General features: G+C 44.5%; 1 protein-coding gene across 1 annotated transcript in view; it reads left to right on the forward strand.

Annotated features, from left to right (window-relative positions):
• Positions 1 to 13,345, forward strand: part of LOC147747128 (cytochrome P450 4B1-like) — a 226,740-nt gene that overhangs the window by 95,510 nt on the left and 117,885 nt on the right. Inside the window, exon 3 of the mRNA XM_086952389.1 lies at positions 4,578 to 4,619. Coding sequence (XP_086808515.1) covers positions 4,578 to 4,619 — 42 coding nt within the window. The remainder of the gene's footprint in view (positions 1 to 4,577; positions 4,620 to 13,345) is intronic.

Below are 13,345 nucleotides of genomic sequence, written 5' to 3' on the forward strand. Positions count from 1 at the left end.
CCACCTTCCCGGAGAGCTGGAAGCATGCCAAACTCAGCGCCCTGCTGAAGAAACCTTCAGCAGACCCCACCGACCTCAAAAACTACCGCCCCATCTCGCTCCTCCCTTTTCCTGCCAAAGTCATCGAGAAGACCGTAAACAGACAGCTTGCTGCCTTCCTCGAGACAAACAGATCCCTTGACCACTCACAGTCCGGGTTCCGGGCCAACCACAGCACCGAGACCGCCCTCATCGCAGCCACTGACGACATCCGTGCCCTGTTCCACAACGGGGAAACAGCGGCCCTTATCCTCCTAGACCTCTCCACAGCGTTCGACCCTGTCTGCCACCGCACCCTAGTACAGCGCCTAAAGAACATCGGAATCCAAGAGAAGGCACTAGAGTGGATCATCTCGTTCCTCACCGGAAGAACCCAGAGAGTCCGCCTCCCCCCGTTCCGATCCGAGGCCACCAAGGTCATCTGCGGCATACCACAAGGATCATCACTCAGCCCCACCCTCTTCAATGTTTACATGAGCCCCCTCGCAGCCATCGCATGCCAACACAACCTCAACATCATCTCCTACGCCGACGACATCCAGCTGATCCTCTCCCTCACCAACGACCCAACCACCGCCAGAACCAACCTTCACGAAGGGATGAAAGACGTAGCCGAGTGGATGATGAACAGCCGCCTGAAACTCAACTCAGACAAGACGGAAGTCCTCGTCCTGGGATCTTCACCCTCTGCCTGGGACGACTCCTGGTGGCCCCCCACCCTGGGCAGCGCACCCAAACCAACGGACCACGCACGCAACTTGGGCTTCATCCTGGACTCCTCCCTCTCGATGACCAGACAAGTCAACGCCGTCTCATCATCATGCTTTAAAATCCTACGCATGCTCCGAAAGGTCTTCCGATGGATCCCCACCGAAACCAGAAAGACGGTCACCCAGGCACTCGTCACCAGCCGACTGGACTACGGGAACACCCTCGACACCGGAACCACAACCAAACTTCAGAAAAGACTCCAACGAATCCAGAACGCCTCCGCACAACTCATCCTGGACATCCCGCGACACAGCCACATCTCCGGACACCTGAGAGACCTGCACTGGCTACCCGTCAGCAAGAGAATCACGTTCCGACTCCTCAACCACGCACACAAGGCCCTCCATGACTTGGGCCCGAGGTACCTCAACAACCGCCTGACCTTCTACATTCCCACCCGCCAGCTACGATCGACCAGCCACGCCCTTGCCGCCGTTCCACGCATCCAAAGAGCCACCATGGGAGGAAGATCATTCTCCTACCTGGCGGCCAAGACTTGGAACCCCCTCCCCATCCACCTCCGCCTGACCCAGGACCACCTCTCCTTCAGGAAGCAACTCAAGACTTGGCTGTTCGAGCAGTAGCGGACCCCCTTCCCCCAAGTGCCTTGAGACCCTCCGGGTGAGTAGCGCGCTATACAAATTTCGTGATTGATTGATTGATTGATTGAAACTGAACACCAACAGATAAAACAACCATAGAGGAGGATGAATGAATTAAATAAACACCATTCATTAATGGAATATTTCATTAGTTTTGGCAAGAACGTTCTACAGGTGTGCGTGCCCCTTGTTGCAGGTGTGGGTGAGAGTGGGTAAACCTGGTTCTGCATCAGATACCCTCATGACACTCTAGATTTTCTGCCTTTGGAGCGCTCAAACAAATATCTAATTGTTGGTGGGGGTACTGGTATGGGTGAGTAGGGGGGGGTGGAAGCCTAGACCTGAATCAGACACCCTCTACCACTCTATGTTTGCTGCCAATAGAGGGCTCCAAAAAATCCATGATTCTGGCCCTGTGTACCGGTATGGGTGACTGGGGTGTGTTCATAAACCTGGACCTGCCTCAGATACCCTCCACCACACTATACTTTTGTTGACTTTGGAGTACTCTGCCACAAACCTGAATGTGGCTGTGAGTGCAGTTTGGGTGGAAGAGGTGTGTGCATAAACCTTGACCTGCGTCAAGCATCTTCAATCTCACTGTACTTGTGCTGCCATTTGAGCACTCCCCCAAATTCCTAATTGCCCGGGGATATGTGCGTAAACCCGGACCTCCATTGCGCATCCTAATCTGTACTCTTCTATTGCAGCCGTTTGAGCCCCCCCCCAATCCCAGATTTTAGCCCTGAACGCTAGTATGGGTGTTTGGGGTATTTCCATAAACCTGGAACTGCGGCAGACACCCTACTCCACACTCTAAGTTTGCTGCCATAGGTGCTCTCCACCAAACCGATATGGTGGATCTGAGCACTGGTATGGATGAATGGGGTGTACATGTGAGTCTCGACCTGTGTTGGACACCGTCCGCTGCTCTATCTTTGCTGCCATTGAAGTGCTGCCCCAAATCCCTGATTGTGGCCTGGCAGCTAGTATGGGTGTGTGGGGTGTCCGCGTAATCCTGGACCTGCATTAGACACCCAACACCTTACCCTACTGCTGCGTCCATTGGAGCACTTTTTCTAATCCCTGATTGTGGCCCTGAGTGCTTCCAGCAAATTGTGTTAAAAAAAAATCAAAATTAAATTTAGAGTATTAACCTTTTAAATCCTGTTCTGCACCTTTTTTTAACTTAAGTATCCAAACTAGTTCTGGACAGATTTACACCAAATCAGAAAAAAGAAACTTTCGAAATAAGTGTGATGTACTTCAGCACATCGGTTTTTGATCTATCTTTCAGAAAGTTTTCTTATGGGTGTCGCTTTAACTTTTTTCCTGTGGAAGATATTCATGAAACTTGTCACTCCGAAACTTAGCTGAGTTTTGGGACATCACTCCAGGTTCTATGTGGAATCCTCCCATGTATTCCATGTGGAATCTCACGATGTAAGGGGGTTCTACTGTTGTTAGTTACTAGTCAGCTGTTGATGGATGAGGTAAATAAATCGGACCTGAGCCTTACCTGGTGTACGTCTATTTAATCTTATGCGGAGAACACCACATTTATCTGGCGACGAGCGTGGTCTTACCTCAACATCAAGCCTTAGTTGTCTTTCTCCTCCTTCTTTGTATGAGAAGTGGTGGTTCATCCTGGATTGCCTGGAGTGTTGTGCAAGTGCAACATTTTGAAAACAAAGCAGATACCTATGGTCTGCAGGAAGTTTACAAAACATCCATGGGATAAAATAGCTATTGATATTGTTTTACCCTTGAATGGTGTGAGTGATACCCCTTATTTGATTATTGTCTTGGATCTTTATTCTAGATGGATTGAAGTGAGCTCAGTCAGGGATATTTCCTCTGCAAGTGTAAAAAAATTCTTAGAAGGAATATTCAAGATGGAAAGTTATCCTAATAGCATTCTTTCTGATAATGGCCCACAATTCTTTTCTTCGGAAATGCTGAACTTTTTGAAGGATTGGGGGATACTTCATACGAGAAGTTCAGTTTACCATCCAGAAACAAATGGAGCTGTTGAGGGGGTGAATACAACCCTCAAAGAAAGCATCCAATTAGCCAGGGCGAGTGATTTAATCTGGAAAATTGTCCTACAAGACAAGATCACTGCCTATCGCATGACACCTCACTCGTCTATGGGTAGAACTCTCTTTGAGTTATTCAAGGGAAGGGCCTCTAACTCTAAGTTGTGTCCAGGTTGGATTGATATGAATAAAAGGTTTAAAAACAACGAGTTAGGTGATTGGATGTACAGAGAGCTTGATAAACAGTGGGTAAGGAAAATGTACTTCGATGAAAAGAAGTCCGTTCAAACCGATGATGTGAATATGGGTGACTATGGAAGAATTAAGGCACCTGTTGGATGTCAACCTTGGTCAAAGTTTACCAGGGTAAGAAACGTTGCTAAAAGTTTTAAGAATGCTGTAAAGACTGAACATGGTAGGCTTTGGAATAAGAGCAGAGTTGTAATGGTCCAAACTAATCCAAATCCTGCTTTCAGGGAGACAAGTCGCTCTAGCATTTATTCCACGACAAGTGATGTCGATTCTTCTCCGACAAGGTCTCATTCCGTGCCTGTTAATGTTAAAGAGAGGAGTCAGAGAGTGCATAGGCAACCTTTGTAGATGAAAGACTATGTTTGTTGAATTCTCTTTCATGCATTCTTGTTTCCTTTCTTCTGATTATTCATTATTTGCCATGTTTGTTACACTCCTCCCTCACTTTTGTTTTTTTATGTTTTATTGTCTCTTTTGTTGTAAAGAGGAAAGATGTGAGACATCACTCCTGGTTCTATGTGGAATCCTCCCATGTATTCCAGGTGGAATCTCACGATGTAAGGGAGTTCTACTGTTGTCAGTTATGGTCAGCTGTTGATGGATGAGGTGAATAAATCGGATTTTCCTGGTGTACGTCTATTTAATCTTATGTGGAGAACACCACCCGTTTCCCCTCATAGATTCTCTATAGAGCCAAAATAAGAGTTTTGCAACACAAGGGGTGACTGGCACACCGGGAGAAATGTGCTTCGAATCCCTCTCTTGATTGCGAGAAAAAACAGCCAGAAAAAGTCAAGACCAAAGATTGCACTGAATGTGAGTGATTTGTGTAACTCGGAGACTGACTATTCTCTTGCAATGTTTACATTTTCAGATCCCAAACCCTGGACCTACAATTTCTTAACCCCGTGGATAGGTATGTACATCACTGACACAGAGATTAAATATTTTCCAAATGATTATTGCAAATACTGTAATTTGTTAATAATTGATATTTTTCTACAACCTAATGAAGTAGTGAATAACATATGCAGGGACGTGACTTTGTTGTTCTAAAGGCTTGTCTAATCTACTGCTTTTCCATCACATACTCAGTCGACCCTATCTTGAATTCATTGTGCCAATATTTTGAAAGCAGCTTATGTCAAGACTTCGAGTGCCATATGCTGTGACTACATACGGTGACGCAATCAAATGATGGACGGAATGCTGAATGAATCATACATTCACCCCAAGTCTAGAGATCCGGGTTAAATCCATCATTCCCAGGGAGCATATGGCCTGGCAGTTCGGGCTGGATATTTGCATATGGCTGGGTTAGGGCCGAACTGGTCATAGCGGGCATCGGGCAATCCACCGGTGCCATAGCGGGCATCGGGCAATCCCCCGGTGCGCCGCACGGGTGCGGGCCGGTTTTGGGTCCCTGCGGGCCGTTTTTGTTACAGGTCTGTTTTTTGCAGCATAGCTGCAAAATCGGCCCTGTATTAAAATCGTCTGAAAACCGGCCCTGGCAAAGAGCTCAGCGGCACCTCCAAACCACCCCTCCACTCCCCCCCAGTGAGGAGGGGCGCCGGCCGAGCACTTTGCCAGGGGCGGTTGTGGTTCCCAGTCCGGCCCTGGGCTGGGTCTGAACTGGAATGTCATGGGGAGCAACAAAAATTGTGAATTTAGGCCCCGATCTATGTACTGGGGTGAATGTTTCACATTGTGCAGGATTTTGTCCAACACTTGTTTTTTTTGCAAGTGACATCATATGGTTAACACAGAGAGAAAGATTTAGACTGCAGGGTTTCAAATGTGTGTGGACAGTTGATCCTCCTGTGGCCCAGCACCCATTGACAGGTTTCACCTCCTGTCTACAGAGAAAAGTGAAGCAAATCTAATAATGTATGGTGATATTGGTGCAAAAACCAAGGACTGAAATAAAAGTGATGGCTCCTGCCTGGGCCCAATACTATGAGGAATACGAAAGGCTACCTAGCGTGCCAGGAATGACCAGCATTAATTCACCATTTTTGATTCAGTAAGACTGCACCAAGACCCTCATTTTGAGTGGCCCATAGATTCCAATGGGCCACTAATTAGAGTTAGCTGCTTCGTCAGAGTTGTACCTTTTGCAGGAATCCTGGAGCTCTGTGTGTTTCACCCTTTGATTTCCACTGCCCTATACAGAAAAAAAGTCTCTGGGTGAAATACCAGCGAAAAACACATGGGAATATGCATGATAAATGGGATTGCTGCATGTTTTACCCCAATAAATGATAATCAACATAATTTCTGATTCCTGGAACTACCTGGACCCACATAATGGCAATTCCAGGGGAGAAAAGTAACTGGGATTAATCTGGGCCACTCGTGATGAGGGCCTAAATCAGGGGGCACAATCTGATGGCTAGCAAACCTTTGGCTATGCACAGTAAGATTTCCGGGTGGTACCGTGCTCTAGCACACTGCTCTGCTGCTATTCAGCCAGCTACTTATTTTATCTAGGTGCTAGCACATTGATTCTAGAAAAAAAGCAAATATGGATGAGCCCTATTGAAATGGTATGCCTTCCAAAGCAGAACAGACTTAAAGGCCTTCATATCTAAGTTTTAATGTCGGTCACTACAACAGTATCTTTAAACTCCACTGTTTAGTGCAAATGTCACATATACAAGCCCTGATAAAGCCTAAAAGTTTGACGTTTGCATGGTGCATGCAGACCAGTGCCATGTAAAGGTCACACAGTGTCGAGGTACAAACTGACATGGTGGCTGACAAATGCAAAATAGTGATCAACTTTTAGGAACAGTCTAAATCCACAGTGTGCAGAACAGTTACCAAGCGCCAAAGCCAGGCGTCAAAATAAAAACTGATATTGTTATATATCTATTTTTTTTAAAAAGCATGGCTCAAAGAAAGACTGGTAAGTGGGTCCGATGGGTAGAGTGTAGGCTCCTGTGATTTGTATGTAACTGGTAAATAATAGGCTTGAATCCTGCCAAAGCGGAGTCAGTGTTTCAACCTTCAGAATTTGATGAAATGAGTGCCATTGAGATGTCTGATAACATGACCTGCTATTGAAGCACAAAGAGAACAAACAGTGACTACAGTGATGTTTACATATAAACACCTTTCAAGAAAATACAAAAAGGAGGATAGTTTAAGCTGTACCAAATGTGTACTTCTATTTCAAGACTACTTAGTCTTCTCGTGGGCTCTTTATGAGGGATATCACTCCATAATCTACGTAGAGGTGGAGACCGTGGCCATGCAATCCACCCTTGCCCAGTTAAGGCAAGTCATGAAAGGATTGTGCCTTCTTAGCACATTTCCCAATAGGGAGCTGGACGTTCTGGCCTGATTCACAAAGGATTACAAGAGCATGAAAAAGAGGCCTCCTGTAGCATCACTTTCTGAAATCATAAATGCATTGGGCCCGATTCACAGAACTAATTTAAGACAAATCCTAAACTTACTACCATTGTCGTATTCACAGAAAGCACTAACTCATTTCGGTATTCACAGAAGTTAGGAGTCCTAACTTTAGGACTCCTAAATGCCTTTTGTGAATACAGAAAGACTTAAAATTAGGATTTTTCTCAATTTAGTAGTAGTAAAGTTAGGACTTTTAACTTTAGGAATCCTAAATGCCTTCTGTGAATACCGAAAGTCTTAAAATAAGGATTTTTCTCAGTTTAGTAGAAGTAAAGTTGAGAAAAATCCTAATTTTAAGACTTTTGGTATTCACAGAAGTCATTTAGGAGTCCTAAAGACTGCAGATGAATTATTCAACGCTGATTTACATATGGGGGTCGCACTTACACGTCACGTGAAAAAAGGAAAACCAAAATCACTAGCGAGAACGGGGGTAAAAAAGAAGAAGGGTCCAGAAGAAATTATGGACAACATAGACACTGGGGAAGGAGGATCCTCTAGCCACACTGTAATGGCCAACGAATATCCAACATGGGTCACAAATCTAGTGTTGGACTTACAAATTCAAGTAAGGGCTAATGTAAAGGATGAGCTTAAATTTCTGGTAGAAAGGGTTGACAAGCTGGCTATGCTGATCGAGGCCCAGGCAGGCAATAGAGGGGAAATGCATGGGAGGGAAGCGACTGTTAGTGGTCAAGAAGCCCAGGCTGCACCCAGTATCAATAAGGCTGACCCTCCACCGGTACAGAATGGCACCATTACCATCATTGCTCCAAAACAAGCTAGACAGTGTACTTTAAGTTCTAGCAGTGTGTTGTAAACGAAATGAAGACTCTGGATCCAGGTAGGTGGCAGATAGGTAGTTTAATGCAGCAGTAAAGAAAGTAACAGGACCGTCGCCCATCTGGCCAAGCAGTAACTGACACAGGATAGAACCAGGGATAGTGTCACAGGGAGAATCATGTAAACGATCTAGAAGGTTGGTACAAGGACAAGCAAGGAAGAGAACAGGTAAGGAAAAAGCCATGTACAACACATCTCCCCCCTTTGGACAATAAAAGAAAAGAAAGAAAAACAAAAGACAAATGAACAGAGAAAACTCTCAATGAACATAATCATTTAAATAAGCAGGTGGATGACGAGAGCGAGGACTCCTTAAACTCACGCTAGAAGAAGAATGAGCAGAAGTAGAAGCGGGGACGGAAATCCCAACTCCATCATCACACAAAGAAGAGGACGCATCGCCACCACCCACCTCCCCCCGTACAGCAGGCAAACAAGGCAAACTGGAATCCGCCTGAGCTGATAACATATAGCCATTGCAACTTTTATCAGAAAGACTAGAAGAACAATCTGAAGGAATTGTTCCATTTTTTTGGTAAAGCGCAACTCTCCTGTAGTTCCATTTAGCACCATTTTCAAGCAATACAAAATGAGGAAAAGCCTTCTTTACACGAAATGGACCAGTAAATTTAGAGAGGCCTTTGGCACACCGACCAGGTTTGACCTTGACAAGATCGCCATTGAAAATAGGTAGAGGAAACAAATTTGATGGGGAGGGTTGCTTACCATTGTCTCTTAACCAGGCAGGAGTCAACCTTGAAACAGGGGAACGACCCCGCATTAGTTCAAAGGGAGATTTTTCTCCCTGCTTATGGGGCGTTGAGCGATACGCCCAAACTAACTCTTGCACACGTTCATCAGAAAAACATCCACTCGCAACCGACATCTGAATCACACCTTTCACCAGTCGGTTGACTCTCTCACATAGACCATTGCTCTCAGGGTTGTAAAGACAAGTGCGGTGATGAGATATGCCACATTCATGTACAAAATTAGCCATTTTGGTAGATGTTAGCTGGGTGCCGTTATCGGTAATTAGAACGGATGGAAAACCCTCATTCATAAAAACAGACTTAAGGAAAAGAATAGTGGAATCAGTTGTGATTTCCCTCATGAAACGTACAGTCAACCACTTGGAAAAACAATCAATAACGACCACCGCAAAGCGTTGACTTGGAGGTAGTTCACTCATAGGACCAATGAAGTCCAAGCATATTGTATGCCAAGGTATGCTTTTAAAAGAGATATTTCCAATTGAATGAGAACCAACGATTTTTAGACGTTTCTCTCCTTCTTTACAAAAGGAACATTTAACTACGCAGTCTACAGCATCACTATCGATTGAAGGCCACCAGAAATTTTCTTTTACACGCCGCTGAGTGAGGGTTTGGCCCAAATGACCCTCATGAGCCAAATTGAGAATTTTACTCCTCAAGGAGCTGGGAGGAATAAAACGATCACCCCTCATTAACACATTCTTCCCAAGAAGGAACAATTCACCCAAAACTCTAAGAAAAGGTCTGACAGCAGGTTCCAGAGTACTTTCTCTTCTTGCCCCCTTGAGGACAAGATCAACAACAGCCTTTAAAACATGATCTTCATCCATGCTCGTGGACCACTCTTCAGCTGAGAAAGTACTCTCACACAAAAACAAAACATCTTGCAAAGAGGCAACAGCTATGTCATCACGAATCTCATCTAATGAATCTTGACCACTAACAGAAGGAGCAGGGAGGCGCGATAAACAATCGGCTTGAATGTTCCTCCAGCCATGAACGAACTCAACCTCAAACTGATAATCCTGCAGACGAGAAGCTAATCTGGCTAGCCTGGGCGAACCTTTGCCCGTTCCACCAGGCGCTAACACATTGACCAGGGGTTTGCGATCTGTGCGAAGAACAAAACGTGAACCCCACAAGTATGTTCTAAAATAGTTTACACCCCATGCAGCTGCAAGGGCTTCCCGTTCAATAACGGAATAATTAATCTCAGAGGTAGATAATCGTCTAGAAGCAAAAGCTATAGTTTTTTCAGTTCCTTCATGTTTCTGGAGAAGTACGGCACCAAGGCCGACACCACTCGCGTCAACCATTAGGACAGAAGACCGTTTAATGTCAAAAGGGGTAAGGACATCAGAAGACTTGAGTTCAGATTTGATGCCACGGAAACAAGACTCTTGTTCATTTGACCAAGAGAATTTCACCCCCTTTTTCAACAGGGACCTTAAGGGAGCTGTTTTCGTAGAGAAATCTTTCACAAATTTAGAGTAGAACTCAATTAGTCCCATGAAGGACCTGAGTTGTTCCTTATCAGCTGGGGAGGGAGCTAACTCGATAGCTTCCAGCAGATTTTTTTTATGTCTTATACCCTCTGCAGAGAGGCAGAAACCTAAATATTCCACCTCTTTGACCAAAAATGCACATTTCTCACGGCGAAGCGTGAGACCAGCATCAACAACTCTACGAAGAACATTTTGTAAGACATTGTTATGTTCCTCCAAAGTATCCCCGAAAACGAGAATGTCATCCTGGAAGAAAATAACCTTATCTAGCCCCTTGAACACCTTGGTAACCATTCGCTGAAACACACTAGCAGCAGAAATGAGGCCAAAAGGTAACCTAGTAAATTGAAAAGTTCCTTCGCCTGTAATGAAAGCCGTAAGATGCTTTGAACTGTCGTCCAAACGAATCTGATGATACGCGTGTTTAAGGTCTAATTTGCTGAAGAATCTTGCTCCCTTGAGTGTGGAAACTAACTCACCTATATTGGGTAAAGGGAAAACATCAGCCACTACACATTTATTCAAAGAGCGCAGGTCTACACAGAACCTAATTTTGTTGTCGGGTTTCTGTGAAATGACTACGGGGGAAACCCATGGAGAAGCTTCTACTGGCTCAATGATGCCACCCTGAAGCATCTCCTCTAGGACAGTTTTAACCTCATCACGCAAGGCAAAGGGAACTCTCCTGGCTTTATGTTGTACAGGAATACTGCCATCTTTTAACAGTATTCTGTGAGAGTAGCCCTGTAGTTCACCTAATTCTTTTCTGAATACAACACTATGATTGGTAAGAATGTCATCAATAGAGCAGTCATCAATAACTAAAACAGGTTCGTCAGCTCTGGGATTAACAACTATGTGCAAGTCATACTGGTGGGAACGTCCCAATATTGCGGGACCATCTACGGACACATAGATCTTACCCCAGGTGGACCTATTTTTAAAAACAATCTTCCCTTCAAAGTAACCAAGGAGGTCAATTTTCTCGCCCTGGTAGCCGGAAGGAAAAATGTCACATACCTCTAGACATTTGTTTCCCCATACTTCCTTCAGCATAGATGAAGGAATAATAGTCCACTTGGAACCAGTATCAACCATCAAGTTGACACATTTGTCATCAACCATAAAGCTAGCTTTAGGGATTCGTTCCCTCTTTTCAGCACATGAACACACTGAATCATATAACACTAGAATTTTGTTGACATCACGCTTCAGGTCACTATATTCACTCACAACAGTAACTCTCGGGTTAGATCTGTTTTTGCACACTTTTGCAAAGTGACCTATCTTACCACAACGCAAACACTCCTTATTGTTAGCAAAGCAGAATTTTGCATCAGACGAGTGTGAATAACTCCCACATCTAGAACACATCTTAGACATGAATATGTTGCTAGACTGTAACTGGGGTCTATTGAAAGACTGTTGAGGCATATTTTTTTTCTGCAAAACATAACCTTTCTTTCTAACAATAGCGACAGCAGCTGCTTCATCATCACTAATGTCGCTATTGACAGGCTTATGAGAAATTTCAGCAACTTTTGAGTCTGTACTATTCTTTTGCAATTCCTTAATGCACTTTTCACTCTCTTCAACAACCTTAGCTAATTCAATTGCTACTTTGAGGGTAGGGTTTTTGGCAGCCCACAACCGTTCTTGAATCTTCCTATTATTAGCTTGAACAATTAATTGGTCCCTAATGTGTTCATCAGCCATTTGACCAAAGTTACATTTAACAGATAGTTCACGTAGGCGGGCAACGAAGTCATCTATGCTTTCACCCTCGAGTTGTTTGTTCTTGTAGAATCTGTAGCGTTGAAGAACTAGATTTTCTTCCTTCCCAAATCTATTCTCCAGTCTAGCAATAGCTTCCTTAAACTCATCCAAAGGTTGTGAAGTGGAAGAGAGAACCTGAGGTAAATACTTAAAAAGACGTTGTCCTTCCTTTCCCAGTGTAGTCATCAAGAGCGCTTTTTTTCTTTTGGGTGAGAAGTCTTCTCCATCTAGAGCTTCAATGTAGTTATTGAACATTATAATCCAATCCTCCCAGGGAGTAGATGGATTGCCTGGCTCAGCCAAAAATTGTGGAGGAAGAGCAACATTTATAGACTGTGCCATGACAAAATACTTTTGAGTAAAGTCTATGAAAGGCTGGGTTAATTAAGGAAAAGAGGCAAGTCACCAAAGTGCTAATATATGTCCAAGCACCAATATTATAAACAATAAATGGGTTGATGCCACAAAGTCACGTAAATAAATGTCTTGCGCTTAGGTAAATATCACAGGAATGAAGAAGCGCCACAAAAATCAATGATAAAATAAGCTTACTTGTATTTTGAAGTCTTGAATCCTTTCTTAGGATTAACGAACCACTTATGCGCTGAAATCACGAGCGTTTTTCTGCCGATATTGTTTACAGGAAGAAATGTTTTTTAAAATGGCCGCTTGCGCCACACGTCATAGAGGTCACGTAGTTAACCTCGCGTAAGTGATGCACGGCGTTCAGTTCGTGAACGTTCCTGTGAACGCGCAACACACTTTGCATCTTCAACTCTTCGCGTCACATGTAAACAGGGAGACGGGTTTACATGGCAACAAGGAATGCCATTCTGCTTACGCACCTTGTTGCTCCGTTGCTGGGTAACGAAGAGGACTGCACGCGACTCACAACGTCATCAACTGAAATCGGGCAGAGAAGGCGGAGAAAAGGGAAAAATTTGATTTTCGGTCGGTATTTCTCAACGCCGATCAGCACCAGAGACACCAGGAAAACGGCAGAATAAAACGCTGTATCCAGTGGGTTCGTTGGGGAACGGATCGCTGTTTTTCTTCAATCCTTCTTTTGCTGCAAGCGGAAATGGCCAGATGCATCCCAACCAGAAGTCGCCAAAATGTTGTAAACGAAATGAAGACTCTGGATCCAGGTAGGTGGCAGATAGGTAGTTTAATGCAGCAGTAAAGAAAGTAACAGGACCGTCGCCCATCTGGCCAAGCAGTAACTGACACAGGATAGAACCAGGGATAGTGTCACAGGGAGAATCATGTAAATGATCTAGAAGGTTGGTACAAGGACAAGCAAGGAAGAGAACAGGTAAGGA

The sequence above is a fragment of the Lissotriton vulgaris genome, chromosome 1_1 (assembly GCF_964263255.1).
Source record: "Lissotriton vulgaris chromosome 1_1, aLisVul1.2, whole genome shotgun sequence".
Lineage (NCBI taxonomy): Eukaryota > Metazoa > Chordata > Amphibia > Caudata > Salamandridae > Lissotriton > Lissotriton vulgaris.